Genomic DNA, 15,430 nt, shown 5'->3' on the forward strand with positions numbered 1-15,430 from the left:
CTTCTAATGCAGTAATAACCTTTTCCATGGTGGACATTTCCTTTTTTCTGTTTGCTGTGGAGGTGAAGGCTGTGGTCATTCATGCTTCATTTTTGAAGCAGCTTCACTGAGCAGTGTGTGTTCAGGGTAATTCTGATCATTTCTTGCAGCTTCATTTTCACATCTGACACTGATGGCACTGCAAGGCTCTCTGGTACTTAGATTCTGGCAGGGGTTTTTTTAGCTTTTTCATAACAGGACTTGGGAATCATGTACTTCATTGAAAAGAGCATTTTGCCTCCAATCCCACTTTTGACAGCCATGGAAAGGCTGCAGGTGTAGGAAGATGGTGATTCCACTTGAACTGGTTGGTGGAAGAGGAAACCAGTTTGCTTCAATTGGGTTCTAGAGGCAGGACTTTCCTGGCTACACCTGGTTCCATGTTTACAGGGCTATGTGTGGCTCCTCTGGGGTTACAGCAATATCAGGTTTAAATAGGGCAGTGCTGGAGCACCGTGGAGGCAGCTCCACACTGTCTGCGTGGGAGCTGGGCTGTTCAGAAGTTATCCTCACCTGGGCTCCAGTGGGAAAATTCCTGGTCCATTTGCGGGGACCATAGTTGTTATAAATGCTGACCAATAACCAAATTCAGAGGAGATTGTTGGCTGCTATCCTGCTGCTGTGAGTCTTTAGCTCCTGTTCATGTTTTGGTTTCTCTTACTGGGGTGCAAGACCTGGAAACTTAATTTTGAATCATCTCATGGTATTTAGAAGCACAGTTGTTCTGCATTACTTTATCCTGGGAGTACACCTGGACTTTATTTCCCCACTTCAAGCAGTCAGGATCTTCCTTGCTGTCCTCTAGGTCAGTTTTGGTGTTTCTTTTTCTCCTGCTGCAGATGTGTCGTACCAAGGTGATCGACTTGAATGATGGTGTGTCCCAGTACGCCTGGTATCCCTGCACGGCCAACTTCCAGTACTCCCACATGACACAGACCATTTTCTGGCTGAAGGTAGGAACTTCACACATCATTCAGAAGTTTCTTCTTTGCCTGCCTCTACAAAGATTCTCCAGCAGGCAAAATATTGTGGGCCAGCCTTCCCAGGACCAAGCTGCTCTTTTCTGAAGTATGTTTAGAGCAAAAGAAGAAAACAATGTTTTTGAGCACTGTCTAGAGAGTCAGTAGTGAAGTCCCCTTATGTGTGACAAGGCTATTGAATTTCTGAGAGAGTTCAGCTTCAGGGCTGTTTGACTTGAGTTTATCTACTTTGTGTAGGAGAGATTGGAAGAGAAGATTTCTGTGTGACCTGGAATGGGAAATCTTCTTTTAAAAGTCCTGGACTGGCTCCTGGGGATTTTTAAAAGCCCACCACAGTTCTCCACCTCAGGCTTTATGTGGTTTGTGTTTTCCCAGGCTTATTTTTCCCAGCCTATGGTTGCTGCAGCAGTCCTTGTTCACTTGGTCACTGATGGGACCTACTACCTGGACCAGAAGCAGGAGACCATCGGTGTGCAGCTGTTTGACACCAAAGAGCAAAGCCACGACCTTGGTAAGACTGCGTTGTATTAAACTCCCTCTTTACTGCTTGCTTAATCTGGTGATGCCCCCATTTACCTGTACTCCTGCTCAGATTTTTTCAGAATCAGACAAAAAAGGTGCTCGCTCCAATCCCTGATTCTCACAGAGTTTGTTGAAAATGATGTGTTATTTTATACAGACATTACTGCATAGCTGTTCACTATCCGTTCAGAGGTGATTTGCTCCTCTTCAGTTACAAAAATCAGCACTATCTCAATGCTTCACAGCCAGCACTGATGGAGATACTGATGGTGCTGCAGATGAACCTCTGGGAACAGGGAGTGAGGGACCTGCACCAGCTGCTGCAGCAAAGGCTTCTGTTTCACAGGGAGTGCTGGGTGATCTCCAGTCTTGCTTGCAGGGAGGTCTCCAGAGCCATTTAATGGCCAGGATTCCCCAGGTGAAGAAGTTCAGGTGGTGAAGGTCCAGCTCCAGGGCCCTGCCAGCCTCCTGGCGTGGCCTCAGGCAGATGTGCCTGGCAGAGGCAGGACCTGTTCTTGTGCTGAAGTGCTGGCATAGACAGGATTTGTCTCTACCCTTGGCACAGGGCCCTAAACTGGGGATGTTGTGTCTGGTGAATTGATCCAGGCTGTGTTTAACCTCCAGAACCCAGGAGCTCTCCCTAGCTCCCAACTCTGTGTCAGGATAGGACTTGCATAATCCCTTTCCAGATGTTCTCTGCCTTTTTTTTCACTGAGGAGTAAGATGGCCAGGTCACCTTGAGAGCAGTTTTTAAGGAAACAGAACTCCCATCCCCCAGCTTTCTGTTTTACTACAGCATTTCAGTTTTAACAAGCTGAAATTCAAATGAGCTTCCCACTAGTGACGAGGAGAAGGGGCACAGAGTGACAAGTGTTGGATGAGCATCCAGGATAATGCAGAATTTGGTGGGGTGTGGAGGAGAACAAAGGAAATACGTGTGGTGTCTGTTGTCCAAGAACAAACTGAAATTTGTAGACAGTTGTGCAGGTTGAGTCAGGATGGCTCCCAGTTTGCCAGAGCCCTTGGATTAATTTTACCCTCCTTTTGCAAAACAGTGGCACATAGCTCTATCCCTCTGAGAAATAAATGATGGAGTCACGAGCATGCCAGCAGTACTTAATGTGACATTTTATAGGGACAGACAGGCAGACTGGGAGAGAAAGAGTACAAGAAAGAGGAGCAAAGAGGAAACTGAGGGTTAGGTTTTGAAATCTTCAATGAAGTTGCAACATGAGTTTGGCATGGCTCAGCCTGATGTCTGGATGTCGTCCCAGCTGAAATGCTGTTTTCATCATGGAAAAGCCCCTTTGACCTTTCAGAAGAGGCTGCCTGGAGCAGAGGAAAGGTGTAGGTGGGCTACCCAGCAGTTCTCACTCAGGCAGAGCTCCCCATTGCTGTTCTGTTTGAGTTCTGACAGGGACATGAAGTGCTTTTCCTGGATATTGTGTTTCATGTGTTTGAATTATCACCGTGGCAAGCTGGAAACTGCAGCTGAGATGCAAATGTTGGCATGCACTGGGGGCAGGACTGACTGAGACACTCAATGAGCCTTAAGAAGAAGTTCGTGGCAAACTAAAAGTACATCCAAAAGGAAGTAGCAATCATTTAAATCTCAATCAGTCCCCAGTGTTCTGAAGACATTGCCACGAGCAAAGAATATCCTATCCAGACATGCAGTTTCCTGCCTTCATCAGAGCAAGTGGACTCACAGAAAATAATGTGAAGCTTCTTCTGAGTGCTGGTAGGAGATGGAGAGGTTGGGATGCCAAACACCTCAGTGCTGTTGGTTCAGAGCCATCATAGACACCAGAGTTCAGCTGCTGAGCTGAATAGATAGGTACAGAGGCACAGAAACAGAGGTTATCCTGAGACAGCTCTGACTGCCCCCATGGGCACCTGTACCATCCTCATGGGTATTTCAGGGCGATTAAGAAACCTTCACCTGTCCAACCACCCTTTTCCTGGCCAGAAATAACCAGAGCAGCACAGCTCTGAGTTCTGTTGTGGACACCAGCTGAGTGCAAGGAATGAAATAGAAGTGAATAAACAGCCTCATACCATAAGGCCTTGGCTTTCCATCAGAGAAGGCAGAAACTTCCAAGGAATTTGGGAACCTGGGATTTTGAGTATTAACTGCACCTGTTTGTAAGTGAGAAACGTGCACCGTTCCACAAGGAGCTGATATCAAAAGACTTCTGGGAGGCAAGTAGACAGGGAGGTTATTTCAGGGTCAGGTGAAGACCAAAACAAAAAGAGGCTTGCTTTTTTATATTATTTTTTTTATTACAGGAAGATTTTTTAAGTAGAGGGTGGGAGATAGATGTTTAAAGAGTGTGTCTTAATTCACAGGAAATCACTTTCTAAGGAGAAAAATGAAAGCCTTTTTATTCCTTCCCTTTTGAGTCAAGAAATTCGAACTGGGGGAAAAAAATAATAACAGAAATCCCTGAGCCAGTTAAACATGCAAATAGAATTTATTTTATTTTCAAATTTGTAAGTGTATCAGGGTAGCCAAGGGGCCTGGGCCAAAGCCATTGCTTGGGGAGCTCCAGTGAAGCAAATGGATCTGGAGCCAAGCTGATCCTCGGAGTGATGCCATGGAGCTGTGGAGGCAGAGCCTTGCAGGCAGCCAGCAGGCCATGAATCTCAATTAATGAATTTTGAGGGCAGTCAACAGCTGTTTGTCCTCGGCCTTCCTCCTGAGATGGGTTTGGCCCATTTGAATTCAGGTTGCTTCTACCTGAAGGTGGGAGTTTCTTCCCAGCTGTCACTGAGTGCCTCATCCACTGGACAAATGGGATTCAGAAGTCTCCTTGCCACCTCTCTGGTGTTTCTGTGCGCCACAACCTTGAGATGCTTTTATTTCCCCACAACACAATTCTTTTCTTCTCGAGTGACATCACCTGTAAAATCCTCAGTGGCTCCATCACCCTCATTTCTATCTCCAGGACCAAATACACCTTTTCTTGCAAAGAACAAGATACCCTAAGGCTCAAAACTATTGATGAAAAAATCAAATCTGGGCAAATTTAGTGGAAAACTCATGCAAAAAAAAAAAGTTTTACACTGAGTGCTAATGACATGCACAGCTCCAAACAAGCTGCTGGTGCACAAAGCCCCCCAGCCTGCCGGCACTGTTTGATCCTGCATAAAAAGGCTCCAAGTGTCCTCCAGGACCCGTTTTACAATAGTGTGACTCTGCTTCCCCCGTGCTGGCTGCTCCTGATTTACCAGAGCACAATAGGAACGTAGCTGTGGTCTAAAGGAGCGGCTCCCAGGGCCTGCCGCGCTCGCAGAGAGAATGGCAGCCTTTCTTCAGCTGTCTGGAGGGATCTGCTTCTCTGCTAAGCTCTCCCGAGCGATTTGGGAAGCCCCTCCAGGCAGCTTACCATAACTTTTCAGCTCTATAGGGCCATTCCTCTGGGTGAAATGCCTCTGAAGTGCCCAGGGCTTCGGGAAGCAATTGTGTTAAGCCTGACCCTTCCTCTGATCTTGTCTCTCCTCTGGCAGGTGTCCACGTCCTGAGCTGCAGGAACAATCCCCTGATTATCCCCGTCATCCATGACCTCAGTCACCCTTTTTATCACACCCAGGCTGTCCTCATTAGCTTCAGCTCCCAGTTTGTGGCCATCTCCGGGGTGGCCCTGCGTTCCTTCCACAACTTCGACCCCATCACCATCAGCAGCTGCCAGCAAGGACAGACCTACAGCCCTGCGGAGCAGAGGTGAGCGTTTCAGCCCTGCTTCCCTCTGCCTCACACCCACCACCCCCAGAGCTGGCTGGGGCTGGGGAGGAGGCAGGAGGGGCACAGCAGCTGAACCCTGCTGACCCCTTTGTGTCACGGGTAAAAAACCGGCAGTGTTCTCATTGATCAGGATGGATGGGACATTTAACCCGCACGGGATGCTGTTAGTGAATTATTTCCTCTTCCTTTCTCCTCCCTCCTTTATGCCAAGCCTGGAACTGGGGCCAGTTCGCTCTGCACGCATTCCCCAGCCCGGCATCTGTTGGTCACTCACACACCAGCTCGGTCTGAACCCCGTTGTGCTGCCAGGGTGCCAGGGCACCTCCCAGGGAAGGGACCACGAGGGCACAGAGTGGTGCCCATGCCCTGGAGGGGCTGGATCCTGCCAGGTGCTCAGCCCTGGGCTGCAGGGCCATGGCCATCAGCACCTGCTGTGCTTTTATGGCTGGGTGAGGCCCTCAGCACCTCTCTGGATCTGGCCCCTATTCTGAAAAGCTCTGTGGGACCCCCCAGGATGAAAGGTTTATGGCTACCGTTTTATTCTTGTTGTTATTACAGACACATCAATAGATCACCACCAACCCCTCTCAGTCTCTGCTTTACAGCATCCCACTGAGATTGTGACCTTTCATGGCCTCTGGTGCAGCAGCTTCATGGATCCTTTCAGCAAGGCACTGAAAAGGAGAGAATTTAGCAAAACCCCTGAAAGAATAATTTTTTTTCTCTCTTTGTGAATTCAAAGTTGTGAGCAGTTTTCATACCATAGCAGCAGCAATAGTAAAACAAGTTGCATATCCCAGCAAACCTCTGCTCAGCCTCCTAAGCAAGCTGACAGGTTTTTTGATAATGTTCTGGCTTGTTTTTAGGACCTGCTTTTATTCCAGGAAAGGCGGGAGAGTGAGAAGGGGGAGAGGAAAGGGAAAATAAAATTCAAAAAAAAAAGGAGTATATCTATAGCTAGATCAATCCAGTCAGTGTGTTCTGACCTAGATTCAAAGCGTCTGATCATTGTGTGCAATAGGTTGTATAAATTCAGAGGCCCAAAGGCAGCAGGATCAAGTTTCAGATGAGAAGTCTGGTGGTGGAAGTGTGGCCAAATCCCAGCGCCAAAGCAGGACAGAAAAAGGGCAAGAAAGCCCCACTGGAAGGAGATGGTGAGAAGGAGATGGTGAGAAGCAGCAGGGAGCTCAGGAGGACTGAGACACAGGGCCACATTCCACTGCCCTCTCAAGTTTTCAGTAGGAATTGAACCATTTGTTCACTTATTGAACTAGAAGTGCTCTGTGTTTATAAAGTTATTTCCTTAATAAAAAATGCATCTCCCTTAGGCAAAGCTTCAGCGAGCCTCTGCAACCCAGCAGCACAACCTTTAGAAATCCCTTGAGGAAAAATCACCCTCCTTTTGCCTCTTATGCTTCTTCTTGATTTTTTGGCATCATTTTGTTTTCAGGATGCACTGAACCCTCTCAGCCCCCTGCTCTCCCAAACCCCCATCTGAGCCTCACTCTTTCAAAGTAATGTTTTAGGTTTTGCAAGTTCCAGCACTGGATTGATCATAAAGTTTCCCATGTCTGACAGGGATCTAGAAACTCTCAAAAGTAAAGCCCAGGTCCAAAGGCAATTGAAATCAGTGGAATTATTTCCACTGATGGCAGTGTTTCAGTGGAGAGTCAGTCCCCAGTTTGCCTTGTGCTGGGATCTGTTTTCTTCTGGACAAAAATCTCCAAGCAGTTCAGGTACCCAAGATGTAGAAAGAGTTGTGCATGGAGCTGCGCAGCCAGGAAATAGGTGACACCTTTCCTGTCACCTGTTGTCTTTTTCTTTGGTTATTTTACCCAATCCAGGAAGGACAGAGAAAGATAGATTTTAAAAAGGATTTCTTAACCAGCTCAGAGGCTGGACATGGGTTTTCTGCCTCCCGTGCTCACAGTCTGCCCATCATATTCCCTTGAGGTGCCAGTTCCACACTGCCCATCTTTGCCTTTTCCCTTTCCCCACTGGTTGCATTTGCCTAATATGATTTTTAAGGTATTTATTAAAATTTTTAAGAAATTTGCCTTCCTATGTGTGATCATCAGTTTTACCCCTTTCATTTTCCTTAGGTCAACATGGATATTTTTTGCCTGCTTTTTGGCTTCTCTCTATAAGAGGTATTATTTCTCTTTTTCAAGGAGAATTATTTTTCTTGGAGAGAATTTATAGCCAGATACAGATATTTCTAGACAAGGGTGCAGATATTAAAATTGTGAGGGAAAAGAAATATATTGTTCCTAAAAGTTAATACAGTTTTTATTTTGAGGGTGAATGGATCTCTCCCATGGGTTAGTGACAACTTAATGACTGAAACTAAAACATGCACTTACTCTTCTTTCTTAAAATATGTATTATAGTTAATATTTTAGAGTAAAATGGGCTTAAATCTAAAAGTCTAATTGAACTTTATAGATAGTTGTCCTCAGTCATCATTAGTTGTTTTGAAAATCCATTCCATCCTCCTGAAAACATTGATAGTTTGAAAATTCCTACTCTGTCCTTTCCAATTTTATTCTTCCAGTTGTTTTTGTCTGCTGCCAGTGACTACAGGCTCTTTTTTTTTTTCTTTCCAGCAGAAGTTTACCTCACTGCTGGAGATGTGCTGTAAAAATGACACTCTTTATTTCCACGTTGCATCCTTAGCCCAGATATAATGGCCTGGTTAGTTCTTCTCTTGTGCTTTATAGCTCAAATTATTATACTTTTACTGTTTCCTGTGTAGCCTCATGCAGTGGACGGTGAAATTGAGTGTGCAGAAGCAGAAGTGTAATTTCCCACCCTGCAGTCACTCAAGCAGAAGAAGGCCTGATGTGCTGTGGCTGCCTTTGACAGTAGTTCCTCAAAAATCAGGTTTTTGTCTTTTTCACTGGGTAGGAAACAGCAGCTGTGGGTCACCCATCCCTGCAAAGCAGTTTGTGGGAAGTGTTCCTTTTCCTTGGTGGCACTTCCCTGCCATGGTCACCAGCCCTGCCCCTTCCACCACCTCTCCTGGTGTCACAGTTCCTCTCCTGCAAACTGCAGGCTGGAAAGCCCAATTCAGCTATCAGAACTGTGAATTTCAGGATTTTCCATCTCTCTACCCCACCATTAACTCTGTGTTCATACTGAAGACAGGTCCCCCCTGGGTGCCCGCAGCTCTCCAGTCTCTGTGCCTCACATTGTCACCACCTTGTGCTTTCTAATGAGTGTACCAAAAATATTTTCCTTTGCTTTCTCTTCTTAAACCTTGGCACAACCTCACTGCTACGGATTCAAAATTGCTTCTGCAGGGGAAACTTTGGGTTTTCTTCCCTCTGTAAGTGTGCATATCTGGGTGTTTGACACCGTAGACCAAGACCCAGCCCTGGCCACCACACCATCACCTGCTCTGGCCTCTGTGGAGTGGTTCCCCTTGAGCTGCACCCTTTGCTGCCCCAAACAAGCCCCAGGGATTCAGAGCCCACTCCAGCTCTTCTCTTTGTCTTGTTCTCGCCTGCTGTCAGCTTCCCCAACAAGAAATGATGAAGATAAATCTTCAGCAGCAGAACAAATGCAACCGCTCTTTACAACTCTGGTTATTTTTTTTTTTTCCCTTTTCATAAGGGGGAAAAAAGGGTTTCCTCGTCTCTTTTTGTTGTGAATTAATGCAGCTTTCTCTTTCCCGGATCGGCCGCCTTTCCCCAGCCCTGCATTCTGTCATTAAGCACAATCTCTGTCAGCTTGCTTCGGGTGAAATTAATGAATTTCTCACAGAACTGTTAATCATAGAAGCTTTGGTCCGTGACATGTGTTATAATTCAATGGGTTTTTAACCTTCGCCCCGTTTTGGTAATTGGCAAACGGCATCATTTGGCTTTTATTAAAGTGGAAGGCAATGCATTTTCTTTGTTTGCCTGGACAGACTCTGGCAGGGAGACCTGTGGGGCTGCTGACGCCCAGGGACACGGTCCCACTTCCAAGCTGGCAGGGTGATGGGGCTTTGAGAGCTTTATCAGTTCAATATGGGCCTCCCTGGCAGGAGCAGCTCACACCACGGGGTGCAGGCAGGCTGCAGGCAGAGCCTGTCCCCAAGGAGAATTTGCCCTGCCAGTGATAGGGACAGTGAGGGGGACGTGCTGGCTCACGCTTCTCCTTTCCCTGGGGCTTACCTTGCGTTGGAGCAAAGGTTTTCTGTAAACCTTTGGGTTTAGCTTCATTTTCACCCTTTCAGTTTGAAATAGGAGCTTGCTGAGATTGCTGTCAAAGCCAGCAGTACTGAGGTGACATCGCTGAAGGGACCTTAGGTGACACCACTCGTGTTGTTGCTCTCATGGATCAGGTTTGAAGGCAAACACCTTTTTAAGAAAGAGCTTGATCCTTCTTCTAGTCAGCACAGGTTCACCAGTCCCCATCCAGCCCCATGGATTTGGGTAAATATTCAAGATTTTGTGTTAATTCAAGGAGGCAATGTGCTTTAGCTGAAAACTAAAGAAGACAAAGTCATTGTCACCTTTTCAGTTATTTTTTTTTTTTTTTACATTTATACAATAAGAAATATGGCTAGTAGCCTCTGCGTATATGTAGAAAGAGAGAACAAATTCTTGCCTTTAGCAACCTCTAGGGAGGAGAACACAAACCCATTGTAAGGATAAATATGTTAGAAAAACCCTCAGAAAGTTATATGTGTGTGAGCCGTGTGGATGGTGACATAGGACAAAACCAAATTGCACTTCAGATCTGCAGCCCAGGCTGGCCCAGACTGTGGAAAAGGGAGTTTTTTGCTCTGTCCAAGAGATGTTGTAGCCCTCTTCCTACAAAGTACCCACCATGAACTTTTAGTCTCACCTGAGCCTAAATATGTGTCAGAACCATCACAAAGGAAACAAATAATTAAGACACCACATTAAGATGAGTCCTTGGAATAGCACTTGACCTCAGGTTAGGAAAAGAAAGTTTGGCTGCTGTAAGCTTTTTGAAAGAGGAAGTCCTGGATTGTTTTTATATGAGGAAGGAAGAGCTCCACTTAATTGTTACAATTTTCATTAAACATGTTAAAATACAAATGTTTCTAGGATTGTGTCACTGAAGCCCCAGTTTAGCAAAGCCCTGAGCTATTTGCTTACATCCCGCTGTAGTCAAACCTATCAGTGGGACTTAACTGTGCTTTTGAAGTTAAGCACATATTTAAGTGCCTTGCTGAACTCAGGCCAATATTGGCACAGAGAAATACAGATTTAGAGCCTAATGACCGAGCTCATTTAGATTTGGGATGGGCAGAATGGATTTGAATAAAGTAAGAGCTGGCTCTGAACTTCAGCCTACATGTGGAAGATAACTCAGTCCAGGGCTTTTTACATTGTTGAAACAGCCTTCCCTGATCTGTTTTGAACATGCCATGGAATGTGTGCAAGAAATCCACTGCTCCTTGCACTCACCTCAGTGTGAAGATGTTGTTTTAGGAAATTGTACACTGCCAGGGCAAGAAGAGGAGCAAGTGAATCCTGAAGGGGACTTAATAAAATAAACACATGTCAGGGAATGTCCCAGGCACCAACACTTGTTCAAGTAAATCATCAGAGTGGTCCTTGGGTCCTTTATGTAGCTTTGCTCCAGACTACTTTGTACTTTGGTAAGGATTTTTGGGAGTTAGGATAGACCAGGAATGATTTGAAATAGGCAGTTTTGATGGCAGTTTTGATGAAGTTACATGATTTTGACTGCAAGAAAATGGGATAAACTGTCATATGCCAGGAGTAAACATGAATTAAAGCTGAAATGATTTCGTTCTCAGATGCTCTTATATTGTTTCTTTCCTGAGGAATGCACATTTTCTGGAACATGTGATGATTGACCACTGCTAAATGGCAGTACCCATGCAAGTGCTTCTGTAATCCACAGAAGGATGTGATGGATTCTTTGTCTAAACTTTCTACTTGGAGATATTAATTTCTCCTTCCTAATTCTGCTTTTGCAGAGCTCAATTCAGGATCATGACTTCAAAATTCATTGGGATTTATGGTTGACAGTAGCTGATACCAAATTGGAACCAGTAGCTAGAGAACCAGAAATATTTAAATTAGAAACATTTGGTGGCAGTGGTTGTTTTTTTACAAAAAGTGAATGGTTGTATTGTTTGTCACTGAAGTCATTCATATAGAGTTACAGACAGAGAGAGCTGCCCGGATGATCTGCTAACCAAGGCATAATCTGGAGCCTGGAGGGGGTGGCTAAAAATGTTCCCTGGCCATTTCAGAAGACCACAAGGGGACTTGTAAACAGAAAGAAGAACATCACAATAAGTGTTTCTTAATGCCTTTGTCTGTGGCGTTTCAGTTCTGTAGGACTTCTAAGCCCAGGCTTGCTCATCTGGTGTCCTGATCTGAACTCCAGAAGCCAGATTATTTTTCTCCTTTACATTGATGGAAATGAAAAGCGATGCCACTGACTGCGGTGACGTTGCTTCAGATTTCCCTCTGTGCAAATTACATGGGTTTTCTTGGGCTCATCCTTCCCTCTGAAGCCATTCAAGTCTGAATTCAGTGCTACACTAATTCACATAAGTATTAGATTAAATAAGCCTGCTAATTTTTTTATTTTCCCAACTTTGATGGAAGAAGACTTTCAGATTTTGAGGCAGTTTTGCAACGGGCAGTCGAGGTTTGCAGTATGTGCTTCTGAGAGTGGCTTGGCAGTAGCGCTCCTTTTTTTCCCCTTTTTTCTCTTTTTTTTGAAGTGAGTCAACTTCCTCAGCACTGCAGCCCTGGCACAGGAGTCACTCGTGCTGCAGCCTCACCATCTGAGAAATGGAGGGGAGCAAAGTGAGAGCTGGCCCTCATGGGCCAGTCCAGCTGGGACGTGTAACAGGGAGGGTTCCACAAAGCATCCTTCCATCATTTACACTCTCACTCAACATCCAGCATCAGATGTTATCGCTGATGTCAGCTGAGGATTTAAACAGCAGGACCATGAGGTTGGTAGGGTTAGGGAGAGGTTGGTAAGGTCCTGCTCTGCTTGGGGACCCGCAGAGTGTGAGGCTCGTGGTGTGAAAGGAGTGTGTAAAGCCTGAGGTTCACAGCCCTGGGTGACTGGTGTTGGGCAGTCGCAAGGCAATAGCACCTGGCTGTTCTCCTCACCTTGTTTCCCAGCTGATGGCCACCACAAGGATGTGCTGCTCACTTGTTCTGCTGATGCTCCATCCAGAGCCTTGTCAATTCTTACGGAGTGAAATCCATGGCAGTTTAAATCTGTAGTCCAGGCTGTGAGATGCAGTGACTGGAAAATGTGTGAAGTCCTTGGTTAGTGGGTGGGGATCCTCCTGAAAGTAGGATCACCCTGGACAGGCCAGCTGTGGCAGAGGATCATCCATCCTGCAGAAGTGAGGAGCATCACAGTTGTGCTGATAGCCAGGGGTTTGTTTCATACAAGGGTATGGCGTTGGCCAACACAGAGGTGGAATTCTCCTTCCTCAGCTCTGTCAACAGGGATGCTTTGTGTACCACGAGGAAATGAAGTATTTCTGAATGTAGAAATTGTTTATGGCTCATCACACTCCAGGGAAGGGCCAACACTGAACAAGCAACCTTAAATTACAAGCAGCGGGCACTTCCCATGTAGCACTAGTCTGGGACAGAGAAATGAGTTGTGCAGGTACATAAATACTGTAATTTAATCTGATCTAGAGCTCAGTAGAGACATGTGCAGATGTGCTTCTCTATCAGTAACAGGGGGATAACAAAACGAGCCCAGGTGTCTCGCAGGGGTGTCACGAAAATTAATTAGATAATGTCTGCACGGTGCTTTGAACACAGCAAAACACCACGTACATGCTAAGTCAGGGCTTACTAAGCTGAATGGGGCTTTAGTGGCTGTTAACCCTTTTTTCTAGGAGACAGGAATAACTGCTTGTAATCTATTTCAAAATACGTGTATTGATACATTGCTTTCCCTTCTTTCTATAATTTTGTCTTTCAGGTTCTTCCCTAAACAAGTAGATGGTGAAATAAGTTAATATTTTCCCTCCCCAGAATTAATTTAACTGTATTAAAATTAAACTAATTTTTAATTTCATCAGAGAAATATCACCTTGTAGGGGTCCTTATCCCAGAAATTTCGTCTCTATTCCAGAAACACTTTGCACATAGAATCATGGAATGGTTTGTGTTGAAGGGATCTTTAAAGGTCATCTGCAGTAAACAAAGACATCTTTAGATCTGATTGCTCAGAGCCCTGTTCAACCTGGCCATGAGTTTTTCCAGGGATGGAGCATCTCTGGGAAACCTGTATCAGTGTTTTACCAGCCTCAGTGTAAAAATATTTCTTCCCTCTCTCTAGTCTAAATCTCCCCTCATGCTTTTAGACCCTCAACATTTTTATTGCTGTTTTGTTGAGGGATTACCCCATACTCACATTTGAAGATGTGCTATAATGTTTGACTCAGGTTCCCAGAGATGGTGAAAGATTTTGTGTCAATCAGACATCTCTGTGTATATAAAAATTAAACAAAAATCTCTTTTTGCAAGTTGTGCTAAATGCTACAATAATTTTCCAGAGGGAGAACAGACAGTTTTCATGGGGGAAAGATTTTATGGATGGCAGGAGAGCAACTGGAGAGATCTGAACGACATCCTGCTGCTGAGTTTGATAAGAGCTTATCAACACAGCTACACAGCTATGTTTGGTGTTCCTCGTGAAGTGGAATAAAATGAATGTGATGATTTCAATTGAGCTTCTCAAAGATAAGAGTGTCTATCACAGAAACTCCCCCTCCCATGTGGACACTTATCACTGCCAATATCAGCACTCCTGAATTCAGCAGATTTAAAATTGCATGGGGCATGGGGACTGCTCTTGGAGGGAGTGTTTCCACAGGAGGGAGGGAGGGATGGATGGGTGGATGGATGGATGATGGATGGGTGGATGGATGGATGGGTGGTTGGATGGATGGATGGATGGATGGATGGATGGATGGATGGATGGATGGATGGAGAAATGGACATTAATACAGGAGTAGGGAGGTCATAGTGCAGTTGAATATTGCAGGACAGAAGGTATTTCTGCAGAATTGGTAGGCTCTTCCCTTTTGCTACAAAACATGTAATTTGCTGCCATTGTCATCACTGTGCCCACTGCCTCTGTCCTTCACGACACGCGCTGAGAGGCTGTGGAGCCCTTTCCTGAGCTAGGCTCAGAACTCTCTGACCAAAACCTGTCAATCAGACCCTGCTCTTGTGGAATGGATTGAAATTACCAAATAACAACACCACCACACCTTGTCTCCCTCCCAGCTGTGTCCACTACTCCTGCGAAGCCACTGACTGCCAGAGGCTGGAGATCGAGAACGCAGTGCTGAACTGCACCGGCGGCACCGGCTGGGACAGCGGCGCCCAGTGCAACGTCAGCTGCAGGACTGGCTACATCCTGCAGATCCACAGAGATGATGATCTCGTCAAGAGCCAGGTTTGTCCTGCCAGGGCGTTTTCTCTTTATGATGCACAAGACCAGGATGAGCAAACAGCTGTGGAGAAATTGAGGAATAACTCAGGGTACACCCCAAAATATCAGCCTAGCCTTGGGACAAGGTCTGGTCCAAGTGCTTGTGATTAGAACAGGAGCCCTTTGACTCTGTAGGAAGAGTTTCTGGCAATGAGCAAAGCTCAGATGTTCCCTGAATTTAGAAATTTTCAAACCAAAATGTTTGTGTTCAGTCCTTGTTTGATCTCACTGGCTCTTCTTATCCAAACCATTTGGTTTGGTTGAGTAGAGGGAGTAGAGGGGTTGGTGTTTTGGGAGTAAGATGCTTCTGTTTTTTGCACGACCAATTTCTGGGTAAAATACTTAATTTTTAGTCCTCAGATTGAGACTAACAGCATACTAACTTCTTTGCAGCATTTCAGTCCATCTGCTCCCAACCACAGCCTGACATGTACAGCATGGAGGGCACAAAGCACCCAAACCTTTTGCTTCCAGACAAATCGCCAAAAACCTCCCCCATCAGGGCAAGAAATGCTTCCCATCATCTCTAATCCGTGCATTAATGATCCAGTCCTACAAAAGCAGCACATCTTCATGCAGTGAGAGGGGTATTGAAGAAAAACAGCAATTTGTTTAAACATCAAAAACAATTGCAAGTGCTTTGTGCTGGGGGAGGTGGACG

General features: G+C 45.5%; 1 protein-coding gene across 4 annotated transcripts in view; it reads left to right on the plus strand.

Moving 5' to 3' along the window:
* PAPPA (pappalysin 1) overlaps nucleotides 1–15,430 on the plus strand; it is a 180,975-nt gene that overhangs the window by 121,735 nt on the left and 43,810 nt on the right. For all 4 annotated transcript variants that reach the window (XM_021551415.4, XM_085594030.1, XM_085594031.1 and 1 more), the window contains exons 11-14: nucleotides 879–992; nucleotides 1,395–1,530; nucleotides 5,052–5,265; nucleotides 14,562–14,733. In XM_021551415.4, the coding sequence (XP_021407090.3) occupies nucleotides 879–992; nucleotides 1,395–1,530; nucleotides 5,052–5,265; nucleotides 14,562–14,733 (636 nt within the window). The remainder of the gene's footprint in view (nucleotides 1–878; nucleotides 993–1,394; nucleotides 1,531–5,051; nucleotides 5,266–14,561; nucleotides 14,734–15,430) is intronic.

This window comes from Lonchura striata, chromosome 17 (assembly GCF_050655825.1).
Source record: "Lonchura striata isolate lonStrDom1 chromosome 17, ASM5065582v1, whole genome shotgun sequence".
In the NCBI taxonomy this organism is placed as follows: Eukaryota; Metazoa; Chordata; class Aves; order Passeriformes; family Estrildidae; genus Lonchura; species Lonchura striata.